The sequence below is a fragment of the Haliotis rubra genome, unplaced genomic scaffold (genome assembly GCF_003918875.1).
Source record: "Haliotis rubra isolate DU_JTF1 unplaced genomic scaffold, ASM391887v1 Scf656, whole genome shotgun sequence".
In the NCBI taxonomy this organism is placed as follows: domain Eukaryota; kingdom Metazoa; phylum Mollusca; class Gastropoda; order Lepetellida; family Haliotidae; genus Haliotis; species Haliotis rubra.
In genome coordinates, this window is record NW_025767364.1 from 572,551 (window position 1) to 589,296 (window position 16,746).

General features: G+C 40.2%; 1 protein-coding gene across 2 annotated transcripts in view; it reads right to left on the reverse strand.

Moving 5' to 3' along the window:
* Nucleotides 1-2,517: 2,517 nt before the first annotated feature.
* LOC124257295 (importin-4-like) overlaps nt 2,518-16,746 on the reverse strand; it is a 39,271-nt gene continuing 25,042 nt past the window's right edge. For both annotated transcript variants that reach the window (XM_046691308.1, XM_046691309.1), the window contains 11 exons: nt 16,407-16,522; nt 15,410-15,487; nt 14,120-14,283; nt 12,804-12,997; nt 11,863-12,033; nt 11,016-11,224; nt 10,116-10,248; nt 8,084-8,188; nt 5,811-5,880; nt 2,638-5,148; nt 2,518-2,530 (listed from right to left, as the gene is read on the reverse strand). In XM_046691308.1, coding sequence (XP_046547264.1) covers nt 5,000-5,148; nt 5,811-5,880; nt 8,084-8,188; nt 10,116-10,248; nt 11,016-11,224; nt 11,863-12,033; nt 12,804-12,997; nt 14,120-14,283; nt 15,410-15,487; nt 16,407-16,522 — 1,389 coding nt within the window. In that variant the 3' untranslated portion in view covers nt 2,518-2,530; nt 2,638-4,999. The remainder of the gene's footprint in view (nt 2,531-2,637; nt 5,149-5,810; nt 5,881-8,083; nt 8,189-10,115; nt 10,249-11,015; nt 11,225-11,862; nt 12,034-12,803; nt 12,998-14,119; nt 14,284-15,409; nt 15,488-16,406; nt 16,523-16,746) is intronic.

Below are 16,746 nucleotides of genomic sequence, written 5' to 3' on the forward strand. Positions count from 1 at the left end.
TGGTTTTACTCCACTTTTAAAAACAGTCCAGCATTGTCACAGCAGGGGACACCAGACATGTACCCACACTTGCACCCATGTGGGGAATCAAACCCGGGTCTTCAGTATGACCAGCGAGGCTTTAACCACTACTCTACCTCCCCTCCCCCCATATTCCGGAACATGTAATGGTCAATCCCTTGTTTATCAATGTAATGTGGTGGTGGGGTAGGCTAGTGGTTAAAGCGTTCACGTGTCATGATGAAGACCTGGGTTCGATTCCTCACAAGGGTACAATGTGTGAAGCCCATTTCTGGTCGCCCCCTCTGTGATATTGCTGGAATGTTGCTAAAAGCGGTGTGAAACTAAACTCACTCACTCATTCATTATCGATGTAATTCTCATCACTTACATCATCAGTTGTCATGATTATCATTAATTAACTATTTTATAAAGATATATCAGTGCCAACAGAGTATACGTCTATACCATAAATATAGTTCCCGGTCAAGTTTCTTTTGTGCCAATCTAAAACTGCTGACACAGCATGGATGACATAATAGTCTTGATGAAAATAGTTCTGATATCGTTGAATAATCATTTTTTTAACCATGGATTCTATTTTTGGAAAACATTTTCAAAATGGCCATCAAGATTCTAAACACACTTACAAACACTCAAGAAATACACAAAGCGAACATTTCAACAACCTACAGCTAATAACATTTTAAGAGTTCAAAGAAAATTCAAAAAGAACATTTATATCAGTCAAATTGTTTAACTGTACAACAGCATTTCAACAATGATCAAACACAAGCAAAACAAACCAACACTGGACCTGGTCATGCTTTCAACATCTCTAAAATAAGACCATATGTAAGTTGTCGATTAAAATTTTGGAGCATATTCAGAATTCACAACCAAAACTTTTCATAACAACATTCTTTGCAACAGGTCACTTGAAACAAATGACAAGTTACCAGACTTAAAGAGAATATGTGTGACTCACTTATTCTGTGCTGTGGGGTGTAGAGATGACACACATTGTACCCATGTGGGGAATCAAACAGGTCTTCGGTGTGACGAGCAAACGCCTTAACCACTAGGCTACCCCACCACCCACAAGAACTCACACTTCACTGCATCTAGTCTGATGTTACATGGCAATGTTTTGTCAGTACTGTATTCAAAAGAAATCACAAATTACATTCTAGGGTATTGTCATGTGTTTGTTAAGTTTGTAGTGCTGAATTTTAAAGGAAGGCTGAAAATTAGTTTACAATGCTGCAAGCAGAACTGGTTATTCTAGAGAAGAATAGTTTAGCAAATTATTGTTAGGGATATGTTAACTGTTCAATGATACTCCAAATTGATTAATTAGTAAGTTATTTGGCAAGTTAGCTTCCATTTCTCACTATTCCAATCTCCCTGTACACCATTGTCAGGGTTTAATACTGCAGGCAGAGGAGAATAAATAGTCTCAATATAGAGCATATAACCAGTATAGCATCAGTTACATATAGACAGTTGCCTAGTCTACCAGTACACACAGACAGTTGCCAGTCTACTGGTTCCAGCATTAGCTGCATACAGACAGTTGCCTAGTCTACTTTACAGAAAAGAGGCAGCTGCCAATGAAACCATCCTAAAGTTTTGACTGGTTCTAATCCTGTACACAGTTAGGTTGAGCTATCTGTCAATGATCACTGTCACTGAAATAACAACTATTCTGAATACTGTACGGCCGAAATTGTCTGTGACAGCTGATAGATCAAAATGTTGACCTTTAGAAATATTTTCAATATTTTACACCATTTTGGTTGCATTGTAACCAATCAGACAACTGTTTTCCCTTTGTAACATATGTTATATTTGGGATTACAGTTCCTTAGTGAAGTACAGACTCAAGTACTTTTCTTAGGTTGAGTCCCATTTGGGATTCAAACTCACACCATCAGAGTCAGGCACCTAAAGTCAGCCGTCTAATCCACTCAGCCACCAGAGTGGCTAGAGAACATCAACACAGAACCAGTTAGACAGTGAACAGCATACTGTACAGGACAAAACTAGTGGTGTAAAGATACAGCAATACAGTATTGTATCACGATACAAGGAGCAGGATACAATACATAGATACACAACTCCAGTATTGAAATAATTACAATATGTTTCTCAATCACAATGTCCCATATCTTTGCTGTCTGAGATTTAACGACATATGATTCAGGGTTTTGATTTACCTGCAGCCTGAGAGACAATACAAACTTTTAAATCGCATGTATTGTATCAGGATACGAATTGTATCCCACTGTATTGTATATCAGGGGTGGAAATACCTTTAAAATTACTAGTGTACTCCGGTACAGTGGCACATGTAAAATCACTTGCCCTGATAATTTTTCCACTATACCGGCTGTTTTCTTGTTGATTTTTTAAATAAACAACATAATTAATATTGGAAAGTCAACTGGTACAGTGTGATATACAAATTTGCTTGCCCGACAGAAAAAAACACTGGACTCGGGCGTCGGGCAATGGGTTATTTCCACCCCTGTATATCAATGTATCGTTACACCTCCAGACAAAACACAATCAACAGATCATGGAATGCATTCAGTGGAACACATCTTGGTCCTGACGTCTGGAATCATGTAAAACTGCAACTCCTATTTGGCACCATGAAAGGACCAGTAGGAAAGTGAAAATACAGCAACTAGGTTTCGAGATCTTCTAACTAAATTGTGCAAGGCCCTCAAAGACTGTATGTATTACCAAGAACTTCTAACAGCAAATGCTGAGTGAATCCTAACATAGATGTTGGTGCAGTAGAGCTTTTGAGTTAACATGTACATCACTCAATTATATACCTTCAAAGGAGAATCTTAATTAATTTCAGGGATAACTATGACAATTTTAGCAGATTTCTATTGTGAAAATTCTCAACTGTAACAAGCCTGAGATTTTGTCACCAGGAGAAATCTGTAAACCTCCGAACACCTCCCTCCCAAAACTCAGAGTTAAAATATTGATCCAACATGGAACTTTAAGTGCTTGCTCAGACTTCAACTGTAAAACAAACTGTAGTTTCTCATTTGATGGAAAGTGAGCTAGCAAGTTCAGAATTTGCACTTAAGGCATAGAAACAGATGAAACATTTTTTACTGATGTTTGATTAACAAGCAACCTATGTTTGATATATTTGGTGTATGTCATACATAGTCTTAACATAACTGGAGGAACATGCATAATCAGATTCATATTGATGTATAAACTTGATCAGATAAAACCTCTCACTGTAACTAAAACCAGTGGTTTGGTTTGTACAGATACGTCAAATCATCGTGGTTTGAGATGTTACTTAGCTACACTGCAACTATACAAATCATGCACTGCTCAAGCTTTAGCCAGAATGTGTTTTTCAATTTGAAAACACAAAACACAACTTAATCTCTTGGTCCAAAGATCTTTTTTCAAATGACAACATACATGCTGAAATGACTCATGGTAACTCATTTGTAATGCATACACAACTGAATAAATCAGATCTTTAACTCTGATTGGATGGCTCCCTCGAGTTGTCACAAATTCTCCATGGGTCAAATCAGGTTGACATTGTAACTCATCAAGCAGCATGGAGGTTTCTTATAGAGACTTCTGTATCCCTTAATACAACATAAACATTCAGTTCTGAATGAACAATAAAACAGACTGGCATGTTGTGTGCTTTTCACATTCTGTCGATTTGATAATTTCCCACAGAAAATGATGTCAAAATTCCATTCAGCTCTGTTTCCTTCTCAAAAACCCGAAAAGCTCTTCCATGACTGGTGATTGGACATAATGATAACAAAGCTTAATTGTCACTCAGCTTCATTCCGACGGGGCAGTGAAAGCCCATGCCAGGTCTCAACAGTCTAGACAGAATGATGTAAAGTTCTGTTCGAAATGAGGAGTAAGTGAGTTGAGTTCTATGCCTTTTTTTAGCAATAGTGCAGCAACATCACGGCACACAAGAACTAGACTTAAGACATCCTACCCATGTGGGGAATCAAACCCGGGTGTTTGGTGTGACGAGCGAAGGAATTGACCACTAGGCTACACCCCACCCCATCTAAATGAGACTGCAAGTATTACCAAAACATTTGTATAAAACATGCATATAAACAAATATATTTGGTTAATACTCACTGACAGATATGGAACAATATGTTATCAGTCTGTTGACCGCCATTTTGTTTGATGTGCACATTTTGATAGCTTCAATATAAAATACATATTTACAGTGCTATTTCAGGCATTGCTACGGCTTGGTTCACAACAGATTGTCAGGTTATTACAGTATGAGAGACTTATCACAGACTCTCAGACATCTTAAGTCACATACTCAACATGGCCCGGGACATATCTTTTGTCAAAGATAAAACACAAATGGCAGTTATGTATCTAGAAAATGTTAAATGGTAAGAAAATATACCTTTAATTTATTATCTCTTACATATCTTTTCACAGTGGAATGAGAAAAGGTTTTCCGAGAAAAAAATATCAAATGTTTAGAGGAAAGAAAACTATTGTTAATTCTTCTTTTTCAACAAAAATATCAAATGCTTAGAGGAAAGAAAAACTATTGTTAACACTTCATTTTGAAAAAAAAGATCAAATGTTTAGCTGATAGAGTAACTATTAACTCTTCATTTTCAACATAGTATAGGGAACTTGACTAGAAGATTGTCAAGGTTTCATGAAGATTATCACTGACTTTCACAAAGTAGTAACGACACATTATCACTGGACGTCACAGCAAAGGTTGATATTTCATCACATGCTTATCAGGCCATAACAAAAACTGGCCGAAAAGTTACAAGCAGCTTTAAGCACCACAAAACTCTCTCCCAACAACCACAGCGGCTTTCCAACAACATTTCGCATCGAAGACAAGTCATGAATGGTTTCAAAGACTAAAAATAGAAACTGCATAGGCACAAGGCTTGAGCGGAATAAAAGTATTGAAATAAGAAGGCTTTCATCCTGTTGGTGATCCTGCTACCATGGCAACACACATGTCCAGTTTGTTGGCTTGCTCTGGTCCGATGCTGGCCTTGACTTCTGTGAATACAGCAGGGTAGGCTGAAGCCACTGTCTGGACAAACTGGACCAACAGCTGCTGGATGTCTGCAGATAAAAGGAGAAATTTAGTGACTGGGTGAATGTTGTTCCACACTATTCCAGCTATATCATATCAGTAAATAATTAAGTCGGGATCAGGTGAGGTGAGGTGAGGTGAAATTGGGTTTAACGTCGTGCTTGAGAATATTTCGCTCATATGACGACGTGCATGCGTGTGTATGTGTATGTGCGGCTGCTTGTACTAGCCCAGACTGAAGCTGGTTTTATAGTGCTAGCTCACTGAGATACCATGCCGCAGTGAAGCATGAATACCCTACTCAGACACATTATACTGACTCGAGCCGACCAGTCCTTGTTGTACCCATTAATGCCGAGCGCCAGGCAGGGACCAACAAGTACCATATTTTAACGTCTTTTGGTATGATGCGGTCGGGGATCGAACCAGCGACCTTCCGCTCTCCGGGCGGACGCTCTAACCACTACACCACGGAGGCGGTCTAGTCGGGATCAGGAAAACCAATGGCTGAAAGCATGAGTATCATTTTTTAATGTCACACTCCGCCAATTTCTAGCCACAGAGTAGTGACTGTGTAAGTGTGTTTACGCCGCTTTTATCAATATCATGGCAGGGGATACCAGAAATTGGCTTCACACATTGTACCCATGTGGGGAATGGAATGGATATTCCAAAATAATGACATGCTTACCTTGTTTGATTGTGTCTGAACCAAGAAGGCTGGCTATCAACTTCAGTATTTGTGGAACCAGTTTTATTACCTGTTGAATAATCATCAAAGAAGGGACCATAAGCATAAAATGTAACAATGTGACAATTTTGCAGTTTGCATGTGGGTTCAAGAAAAATATCAGGTCTCAAAAATATCAATATTACAGAGAAAGAAAGTTGGTAAGTAATCTCACTAAAAGAAAAGACAGGATCCAACAGAACCTCCTACATTACAGCTATACAGATCCGGCACATATCACAGACTTGCAAGGTCTGCATCTGATGTATTTGTCTCCAGGTGTGTACGACAGATGAGGGTTTCCTTCCAAGAATCCTTTAATGATGGCAAGTGTCTGACCACTATTAAAACAATTGTTTTCCACTGATATGGCAATGTTCCCCACTGCTAAAGAATGGAATATTTGTAACACATTTACTACATTTTATTTTTTGGTTACATACAACATGCCTGAAATGACTGGAGTCTGCATAATCACCAAGTGTAGGCTGTCAACATACTTGAAGACATTGGGTGCAATGTTTTATGAGATATCGCGTTTACATAAGTTTGAAAAGTGGTCAAAGTGTCATAGCGAGCTTGAAGATAAGATCAAGGTCACCCAAATCAACTGGTATCTGCGTAATCCCCAAATGTAGACTGTCACCAAAATTGAAGACATTGGGTACAACAGTTCATGAGATATCGCGTTAACAAGAATCGGGACGTACAGACACGCTGAATACAGAGTCCCCCGTTCAGCATTGCGGCCCGGGGACAAACAAAAACAAAAACTGTGAACAGGGCTCACTATACTCCTAACAGTGACTCCCAGCTTTAGCTGCACAATAATTAATATTGATTATTCTTTATCTAAATACAAGATCTGTATCCAGCTTCCACAGCACTCTACCAATAAACAAAGAAGCCATTAAGCAAATCCACTAAATGATTGCAAAAAGTTACTGGCAAACAAATTATTTGTGGGACTCAAGAGATGTAATATGTAATAATTCTTGATAATTTAAAATATCAAAACAAAACTCTGCACTGCACCTCTATTATAGACAAGAAGACAAAGTCATCAATATCACCCACAAGTTACAGGATTATGTCTACGAAGTTAAGAACAAAAATTTAGGTGTGTATATAGAAAGTGGAAGGAGAGTATTGAAAGGTTCTGCTCCAGAAAGAGCACTATCACCAATTTCAGTCTATGTCAAACTAATTGCCATGGAAATGCCAAAATACATTTTAAAACCAAAACTCAAAGGCACAGTAAACTCTGACCACTATGTGCCAACCTGGTTTTAGAGTTATAGATTTCTATTCTAAGGAACTTGTTGCCATGATCGCCAAAAAATGTTTTGATTCAAATTCCAAAATACCAAGGAACCAGTACACCACCAGATCTGTAGTTTCAAGTTTGGTGAAGAAATTGCTTTTTCAAATGTTTTAAAGACAAATTGCACGGACCAGTACACCACCAGATCTACGCATAAGAAATTTTAATTCATTGGACGGAAAAGCATGCGCATGGACGGAGACCATTTTAATACCCCCCCCAAAACGCGTCTGGGGATAATATGGACGGTGATCCCCAAATTTGAAAATAATCCAACTAATAGTTTCAAGTTATTGTTTGAAGAAAAAAAATTCCCAAACAGTACAAGATTTTCATCCTTATCTCCAAAATTCATTTAAAAAATATATATTATCATTTGATATTTTGTTGCAAGTACTCGAAAGTATATCATCATATGCCAAAAAAGTTGACACAAATACAATATACTTATATCTCATACACAAGTATTTCACAACAAAAACAGACAGTTTGGGGTCAAAATGACATCTTGCCATGGGTGAACTACAAGCAATTTTCAGTGAGACTATTTGCTGGAAGGTTCCATATCAAAATATGATCCGTTTTCATTTAAGATGTGAAAACTGCAGCATCACTAAATTGAAATGAAAACATTTACAACAGACATGCTGAAAAGCAGCAAGTTTGATTGTTTGTTGTTGATTGTGCACTCAGCATTACTCCAGCAATACGGTCTGTAAACAATCAAGTCTGTACCAGATAATCCCCAGCATTGATACGTGATACAGTGACATGTGTCAACCAAGTCAGCGTGTCTGACCACTTGATCCTGTTAGTCGCATCAAACGACAAGCATGTGTTGCTGAAGATCAGTTCTAACCCAGATCTTCATGGGTAAAGCATCAAGTGAGAAACAGGAGTGAGTACTCACATGTTCACTGCCCTGACTGTAGAGCTGCAGGAGACAGGTGAAGATGGTGGTCCACTCCTCCATGTCTTCCTTGAGGGGCAGACACTGCACGATGACCGGCACCACCTGGTGGACACACAAACAACATCAGGAACTTGTAGGCTAACTAATCACATGTCAATAGGCAGCACGAATCAGGGCCCCGTTCCACAAAGCGATAGTAGAGCATTGGTGAGATGGAACGATCTTTCAGACACACAGACAACATCAGGGCCTTGTAGGCTAACTAATCACATGTCAATAGGCAGCACGAATCAGGGCAATCCCGACACACAGACAACATCAGGGCCCACGAATCAGGGCCCGTTCCACAAAGCGATAAGAGCATTGGTGGGATGGAATCAGATCTTTCAGAGCATTGGTCAGGATAGGGTCAATAGGCAACAAAGCGATATCATTTCAGACAATCTTTCACACACAGACAACATCAGGGAACTTGTAGGCTAACTAATCACATGTCAATAGGCAGCACGAATCAGGGCCCCGTTCCACAAAGCGATAGTAGAGCATTGGTGAGATGGAACAATCTTTCAGACACACAGACAACATCAGGGCCTTGTAGGCTAACTAATCACATGTCAATAGGCAGCACGAATCAGGGCCCCGTTCCACAAAGCGATAGTAGAGCATTGGTGAGATGGAACAATCTTTCAGACACACAGACAACATCAGGAACTTGTAGGCTAACTAATCACATGTCAATAGGCAGCACGAATCAGGGCCCCGTTCCACAAAGAGATAGTAGAGCATTGGTGAGATGGAACGATCTTTCAGACACACAGACAACATCAGGAACTTGTAGGCTAACTAATCACATGTCAATAGGCAGACAATCATCCACAAAGATAGTAGAGCATTGGTGAGATGGAACAATCTTTCAGACACACAGACAACATCAGGGCCTTGTAGGCTAACTAATCACATGTCAATAGGCAGCACGAATCAGGGCCCCGTTCCACAAAGAGATAGTAGAGCATTGGTGAGATGGAACAATCTTTCAGACACACAGACAACATCAGGGCCTTGTAGGCTAACTAATCACATGTCAATAGGCAGCACGAATCAGGGCCCCGTTCCACAAAGCGATAGTAGAGCATTGGTGGGATGGATGGAACAGACAACATTCAGACACACAGACAACATCAGGGCCTTGTAGGCTAACTAATCACATGTCAATAGGAGCAGCACACAGACAACATCAGGGCCTTGTTCTAACACAAAGCAGCACGAATCAGGGATAGTAGAGCATTGGTGGGATGGAACAATCTTTCAGACACACAGACAACATCAGGGCCTTGTAGGCTAACTAATCACATGTCAATAGGCAGCACGAATCAGGGCCCCGTTCTACAAAGAGATAGTAGAGCATTGGTGAGATGGAACGATCTTTCAGACACACAGACAACATCAGGAACTTGTAGGCTAACTAATCACATGTCAATAGGCAGCACGAATCAGGGCCCCGTTCCACAAAGAGATAGTAGAGCATTGGTGAGATGGAACAATCTTTCAGACACACAGACAACATCAGGAACTTGTAGGCTAACTAATCACATGTCAATAGGCAGCACGAATCAGGGCCCCGTTCCACAAAGAGATAGTAGAGCATTGGTGAGATGGAACAATCTTTCAGACACACAGACAACATCAGGAACTTGTAGGCTAACTCATTATAGGTGAACAGGCAGACCGCTTCAAAGTTGTTAATACTAAAACAGCAGCCTGTCACTGAGCCAAAACCAGCTCATAACAGAATGTCACAAAATCACACAAGTTTCATGGAGCAATAAATCATAATACACCTATACTATCACAAATGATTTGGGTAATCCACCCAATCCTGCCAGACAGCTTCAAACGAAAAAGTTTTCACCAGCACAATTTATATATAGTCATTTCCTGAAATTGATGAAACAGATAAACAAAACTTTCTACCCAAACAACTGGATCTAATTAATTCTCTTATTCTCAACGGCTTCATTGTTGTACTGACATGTTCAAGGGGAACCTGATCCTGGTTGGCCATTATGAGGCGGCAGCTGGCAGCAGCGATGTTGTCTATGACGCGGCCGTTAGTCTCCTTGTTTAGGATGTCAAACAACATCTTCAAGATATCCTTGTACAGGCTGGGAAGGGGTCAAGGTTATGTGTCAAGGTTATGTGTCAAGGTGATTGCCTGCTGGAGCTGAGACCAATGTTGGTTTGCTTTAGTTTACACTAGTGTTGGGAATTGGTTAAAATCTCATAATTGATGATTGGTTCATTACTACCGATCAATCATCGAAAATAATTGGTTAGCATCATTTATGAAATTTGTTATTGCACATTAAAATAAGGGGGAAAATATGTAGTTCTTCTGGCAAAATTTCACATCTTTAAAGGATGACTAGTATGTTAGGAACATAAATTTCTTGGAATCTTTAAGATAAATTCAATCATGACTTGAAACGAGCTTGTAGTGCTTACAAATGTAACAGACAAAACAAACCATGTGAAAAATATTGTTAATGAAAACAAGTGTTCCAGAATTGTTTGTGTTCTGACTCTGAACCGACCAGTCCTTGTTGTACCAATTAATGCCGAGCGCCAGGCAGTGACCAACAAGTACCATATTTTAACGTCTTTTGGTATGACGCGGTTGGGGATCGAACCCGCGACCTTCCGCTCTCCGGGCGGACGCTCTAACCACTACACCACGGAGGTGGTCTTTGGGGTCAGTTTTGGGTCAGGTGACATAAAGAGACTGATTAATTACAATAGTGACAAAGAACACTGACATTTTATACAGATTAACCATTGAACGCTGAAAGAATCATGTGTTCTTCTACTTATTACGAGAAGTACATTTCAGATGAAATATTCACTCAGTTCCAAATATGAACATCAAGGATACACTTGCATCTTCTCTCCTCCATACATGGCAAGCACGCCCAGGGCGTACACTGCGTTGCTGCGGACTTCATCATCTTCTTCCCTTATCATCCTCACAAACACCGGATACAATGTCTCTACAAATGCTACAGAGGTAGGACCACAGGCTTCGATTGTTTCGGCAAGAGTGCCTACTGCAAAAGACTTTTCTGACGTGGAGCTTGTCTCTTTCTGTAATGAATTAACATGTGATTGAGGATATATCTGAAGAAAGCAATTCAAAGGCTTCACATCCCCTGATGTTAAATAAAGGCTTACATAGTATTGTTCTGATCAAGAATACATTTATGTGAACAGGATTGTCTCAAATAGTTTCAAAAGATGATCTCCTCTGTATCAAAGCATGTGACCCAATTTACAGACAGGGAGGCCTCTTTGAAATGCGGATTTTCAATTTCTATGATAAGACCCAGCCCAAAAATCGGTTTCCAACTCAGTCATTTCCAAATCATGATCAAACCCTGTGATCTCTGCGTCAAAGTGAGTTTCTGCGTCAAAGCCAGTCTCCACTACATCAAACCCTGTGATCACTACATTAAACCACCCCAGCCCCTGTATATCACATCCCGCGAAATACCCTGTATCCATGATCTCAAATACTTTCATGTCATACCCTCTGATATTCTATAGAAGCAAACCCACTGATCCCCCTCTTTCAGCCACCTGATCTGATCTATTTCGAACCACTGATCTCAATATCAAATCCTCTGATCTGCCTTATATCAATCCCAAGGTCTATATCAAACTCCCTGATCTCCTCTATATGAACCCCCTTTGATTTCCCCTTCAAGCCCAACCTCCCCACATACCAGTCTCTTGAGGAGGTCAGTGAGGAAGCTGCTGAAGAAAGGGAGGAACTGTTGACCTCCCAGGAGCCTCGCCATCACCGGCAACACATCCCCCGCAGACTCAATCAACATCCCGTCATACTCCGCCTGGGCTTCGTCATCATCTTCATCCTCCTGATCCTGACATGCCAGCTGGAGTCAAGGGCAGGAGAAGGTCAAGGTCACAGATCACTCAAATCATCATAATAACATGACAAGATCATTGCACATTTATTTATGTTTGTTTGATGGAATATTCATGAGTATTTCAGTATCACAGCATTCAAGCTTAATGATTCCGGAAAGTACAAATTAACACAAGTGTAGACGTCTACCACCTTGATACAACTAATCAACAATGCTATAGTATTGAAAATCATTGGTTAAATTGGTGACTTTGATTAAAAAAAATATGCTCATGATACTTAAAGGACTAAGCTACCCTAAACCTTGGGCTACCAGCTAATCTCAGACTGATGATCAGGGGTTAAAAAATCCCATCGCCCGACGCCGGGACAAGTCAGTTTTCATTTCGGGCAATCAAATAATGGTATCTTACTTGTCCGTGGGCTACTAGATAATTTCCACTTATGGTTTCAAACCGCAAACAAACTTGGATTTAATTTCATATCTGCTCAAAATGTAGCTATTACATTTCGCAATGATAATAAAGTAGAGTTATCTTTCTTTGCTATTTATCACTTTTCAATAAATAGTCCAGTAAACATTAACATCAAATACCATGTTGATTTCTTCTTTCATAATTACATCATCATAATTATGTCATAAAATCAGGGCAAGTGGAAAATTAGTCAGGACAAGTTACTTTCTTAAAGTCACTTGCCGTGTGGCAAGTGGCTTTAATTGAACCCCTGGATGATCCTAACTTGAAAGACTGGAGTGTTTATGTTCTGATGTCCTACCTTATGTGTAAAGATCTCTTTCACTGTTGTGAGAATAGCATCAGCAGAGCCTGTCTCTCTCAGCACAGGCTCCCCGATCTTCTCCAGCATGTCGTGTAGAGCATCCACTGCCGCCATGACAGTGGTGCGATCCATGTCTGTCTTGACTACCTCCAGTAACTTCTGGACTACTGTCGGCATCATGGAGCTGAGTGCTGGGAGACACAGTGAGTGAGTGTAGTTTTATGCCTTAATCAGCATAGATATGATCAAGAGCTGCATTTTACAGGATGCACCTGTGCCTGTCTGAGAGTAGGAGTGACTGAGTGAGTTTTTGTTTAACACTGTTCCACCCGGCACAGTGAATGTCTCTTGACACACCAAGGATCAAGTAATACATGTGATATTTGGGATTACACTTTCTCAATAAGTACAGATTATAGAACTTTTGAAGGGTTGAGTCCTAACTGGGATTTGAACCCACATGCTCAGATTGAGGCATCGCCAGCACATCTAACCTACACAGAGATGGAAATCAGACACAAGGTAGTCTAGTTACACTGAGAAAGTGTAATCCCAGATATAACCTGCTACATTTGTTTTTTTAATTATTTTTTATATTTAAATATAATTTTATTGTTTTTAAAGATGTTTTACAGTCTATTCCGAAAACTCAACAAAGGACATTCAGGTTACAATACAATACAAGCATATGATGTACAAATCATGTGAACAGTTCATGACATGAAGACCAGAACTTATGAAAGGCGCTGAAATTACACGCCATTAAAGAAGAGCACTTTGTTATCATATAATAATGTCTAATTTCATTCTGGAAAACATGGAAAGGTGGCACACTGTTTTTTAATCTGCTTCCAAAAATTAGGTTTTTTAAGATAATAATATTAACCTGCTGCATTTGAACACTTTCTGAATGGCATTGTGTATTCAGACCAAGGAACATAACTGGAACAAATTTCAAGACTAACTGAACCCAGATGCCACAGTGAAATCTGCACAGCAACAAACAGCACCTCAGTCTGAGATAGCAGACACACGCTGAAGCATTAGGAACATCTGGGATAACTGTGGTCAAATATATGTAGCTTACTCAAAATCATATTTGACAGTGCTTGTCACAAGGTCCTGCATCGAAAGCATTAGGTTCCCAACGTCAAAATATTTAGTCCAAAATGATTATTTACACTATTCAGTTTTCAACAAATACATAGTCACGATATGGCTGAAATATTGCTGATGTGACGTAAAATCTTAACTCACTCACTCACTAAACAAGTACATTATTAAACACATTTGGAGATTTCCATTAAGCTCACCTGCTTGTGTCTCGGCTGACTGTGTCTCGGTGAAGACCTGGAAGACACACAGACAGAACTGGGACAGGGAGGAGATGGCTCCTTTCTTTACCCCCGGGGCGGGGAACTCCATCAGACTCACAACCTCTGTGTAGCTGGTCTCCAGGTAAGGCAGGAACACAGTTCTGTAGTGGAACAGACAGTCATGTAGCAGAATGTGAGACAATTATTACCACAACTTTGGAACATGTGGCAGGACATAGGAATATGTAGCGGAACATTGTGACATGTAGCAGAACATAGGGACATGGAGCAGAACATTGGGACATGTAGCAGAACATTGTGACATGTAGCAGAACATTGGGACATGGAACAGAACATAGGGACATGGAGCAGAACATTGGGACATGTAACAGAACATTGTGACATGGAACAGAACATTGGGACATGGAACAGAACATTGTGACATGGAGCAGAACATTGGGACATGGAACAGAACATTGTGACATGGAGCAGAACATTGGGACATGGAGCAGAACATAGGGACATGGAGCAGAACATTGTGACATGTAGCAGAACATGGAGCAGAACATGGGACATGGAGCAGAACATAGGGACATGGAGCAGAACATAGGGACATGGAGCAGAACATTGGGACATGGAGCAGAACATAGGGACATGGAGCAGAACATTGGGACATAGGGACAGCAGAACATGGACACAGAACATTGGGACATGGAGCAGAACATAGGGACATGGAGCAGAACATAGGGACATGGACAGGCAGAACATTGGGACATGTAACAGAACACTGTGACATGGAACAGAACATTGGGACATGGAACAGAACATTGTGACATGGACATGGAGCAGAACATTGGGACATGGAACAGAACATTGGAGCAGAACATAGGGACATGGAGCAGAACATAGGGACATGGAGCAGAACATTGGGACATGGAGCAGAACATAGGGACATGGAGCAGAACATTGGGACATGGAGCAGAACATAGGGACATGGAGCAGAACATTGGGACATGGAACAGAACATTGGGACATGGAGCAGAACATTGGGACATGGAGCAGAACATAGGGACATGGAGCAGAACATTGGGACATGGAGCAGAACATTGGGACATGTAGCAGAACATAGGGATGCTGTAAATATCTCATGACAAAATATTAATTGAGGGAACAATACTTGTAACATTGGAATTTTAGGCTCAAAATATATAAAGTACACTATAATATTAATTGTTGGAATCTGTTTAACCAAGGATACAAACAAGGAGGGAGCATCTCAATACTGACCCACAGTTGACGGCCAGCTCCCCGAGGGATGTGCAAGCGTCTTCCTTCTCGTCCAGGTAGGAGTTCTCCACACTGATGCTGGGGACACAATGTGTCACAATCATACTCAACGTGTAACTTGGTTTATACTTCAGTCAGCAGTATTTAACATCATGTCATGGATGACATCAGTGACTGAGAGCATCCACAACATTCTGTTTGCTTATTGTTTCATGCTTATTCAGCTATACTCCTGCTATATTGTGGCAGATTGTACATACAGTCCAATCTGGACCAGGCAAACAAGGAACTGGAAACATATATTTTGCTATATTAATGATAAATTGATAATAGACATTTCTGAAAAAAACATTGGGCGTTGGTATTAATCATAATACATACAGATTTAATAGTCAAGCCGCGTTAGTCTGGACCCCGATAATCCGATTCACGTGATATCCGAACGGTAGCTAGCTGTAACCAATCTTGTTTACTATGAAAACTGTTGATTCATTAATCCGGTGCTTCACTCTCCGAATCCGGATGCTAATTAGCGGTAACGGATTAGCTAATTTACACTTGGTTTAGCTTCATTAATCTGGCGGTACATCAAAAAGGTTCGGATAATCCCCTTACCTCACGAGCACCATTCATTAGCACTGATCTTCATTTGTAAACTTCAATTGTAATTGGTAAGTGAGGTGAGGTAACTCTACTGTGGTGGTGTACATAATGCTTTGTTTCAATAGTCCGTACGTTTCACTATCTGAACGGTTTTTATGGAAAACGAAGTGTTCGGATGAACGCGGCCTGACTGTATACTACACTATGGCAGACAGATTTCAATGTAGAGAGAATTCAGTGTATACTTCAGATTTGACATTCCAGTGTATTATGAAGACTCCTGGTATCAAATGGCCAAAAGGAACCTCATGGGTATTTGTGGTAGCATTTAGAGATATTCATGGCTGCTTGTACCCTAATGCATGTTTTACAGATCATATCCCACTCAACCTACCCTTCAATTTTGTTGTTGTCATCATCCTCTTCATCGTCATCTCCTATATCTTCTTCATCCTGGAAATCACCATCATTGAATATGGCCACTTGCTCTGCTTCCTCTTTGAAGTGAGGCTGTAATAGATTGTGATTGGTCAGTAAGGGGCTGTAAAAGATTGTGATTGGTCAGAAAGAGGCTGTAATAGATTGTGATTGGTCAGTAAGGGGCTGTAAAAGATTGTGATTGATCAGAAAGAGGCTGTAATAGATTGTGATTGGTCAGTAAGGGGCTGTAAGAGATTGTGATTGGTCAGAAAGAGGCTGTAATAGATTGTGATTGGTCAGTAAGGGACTGTAAA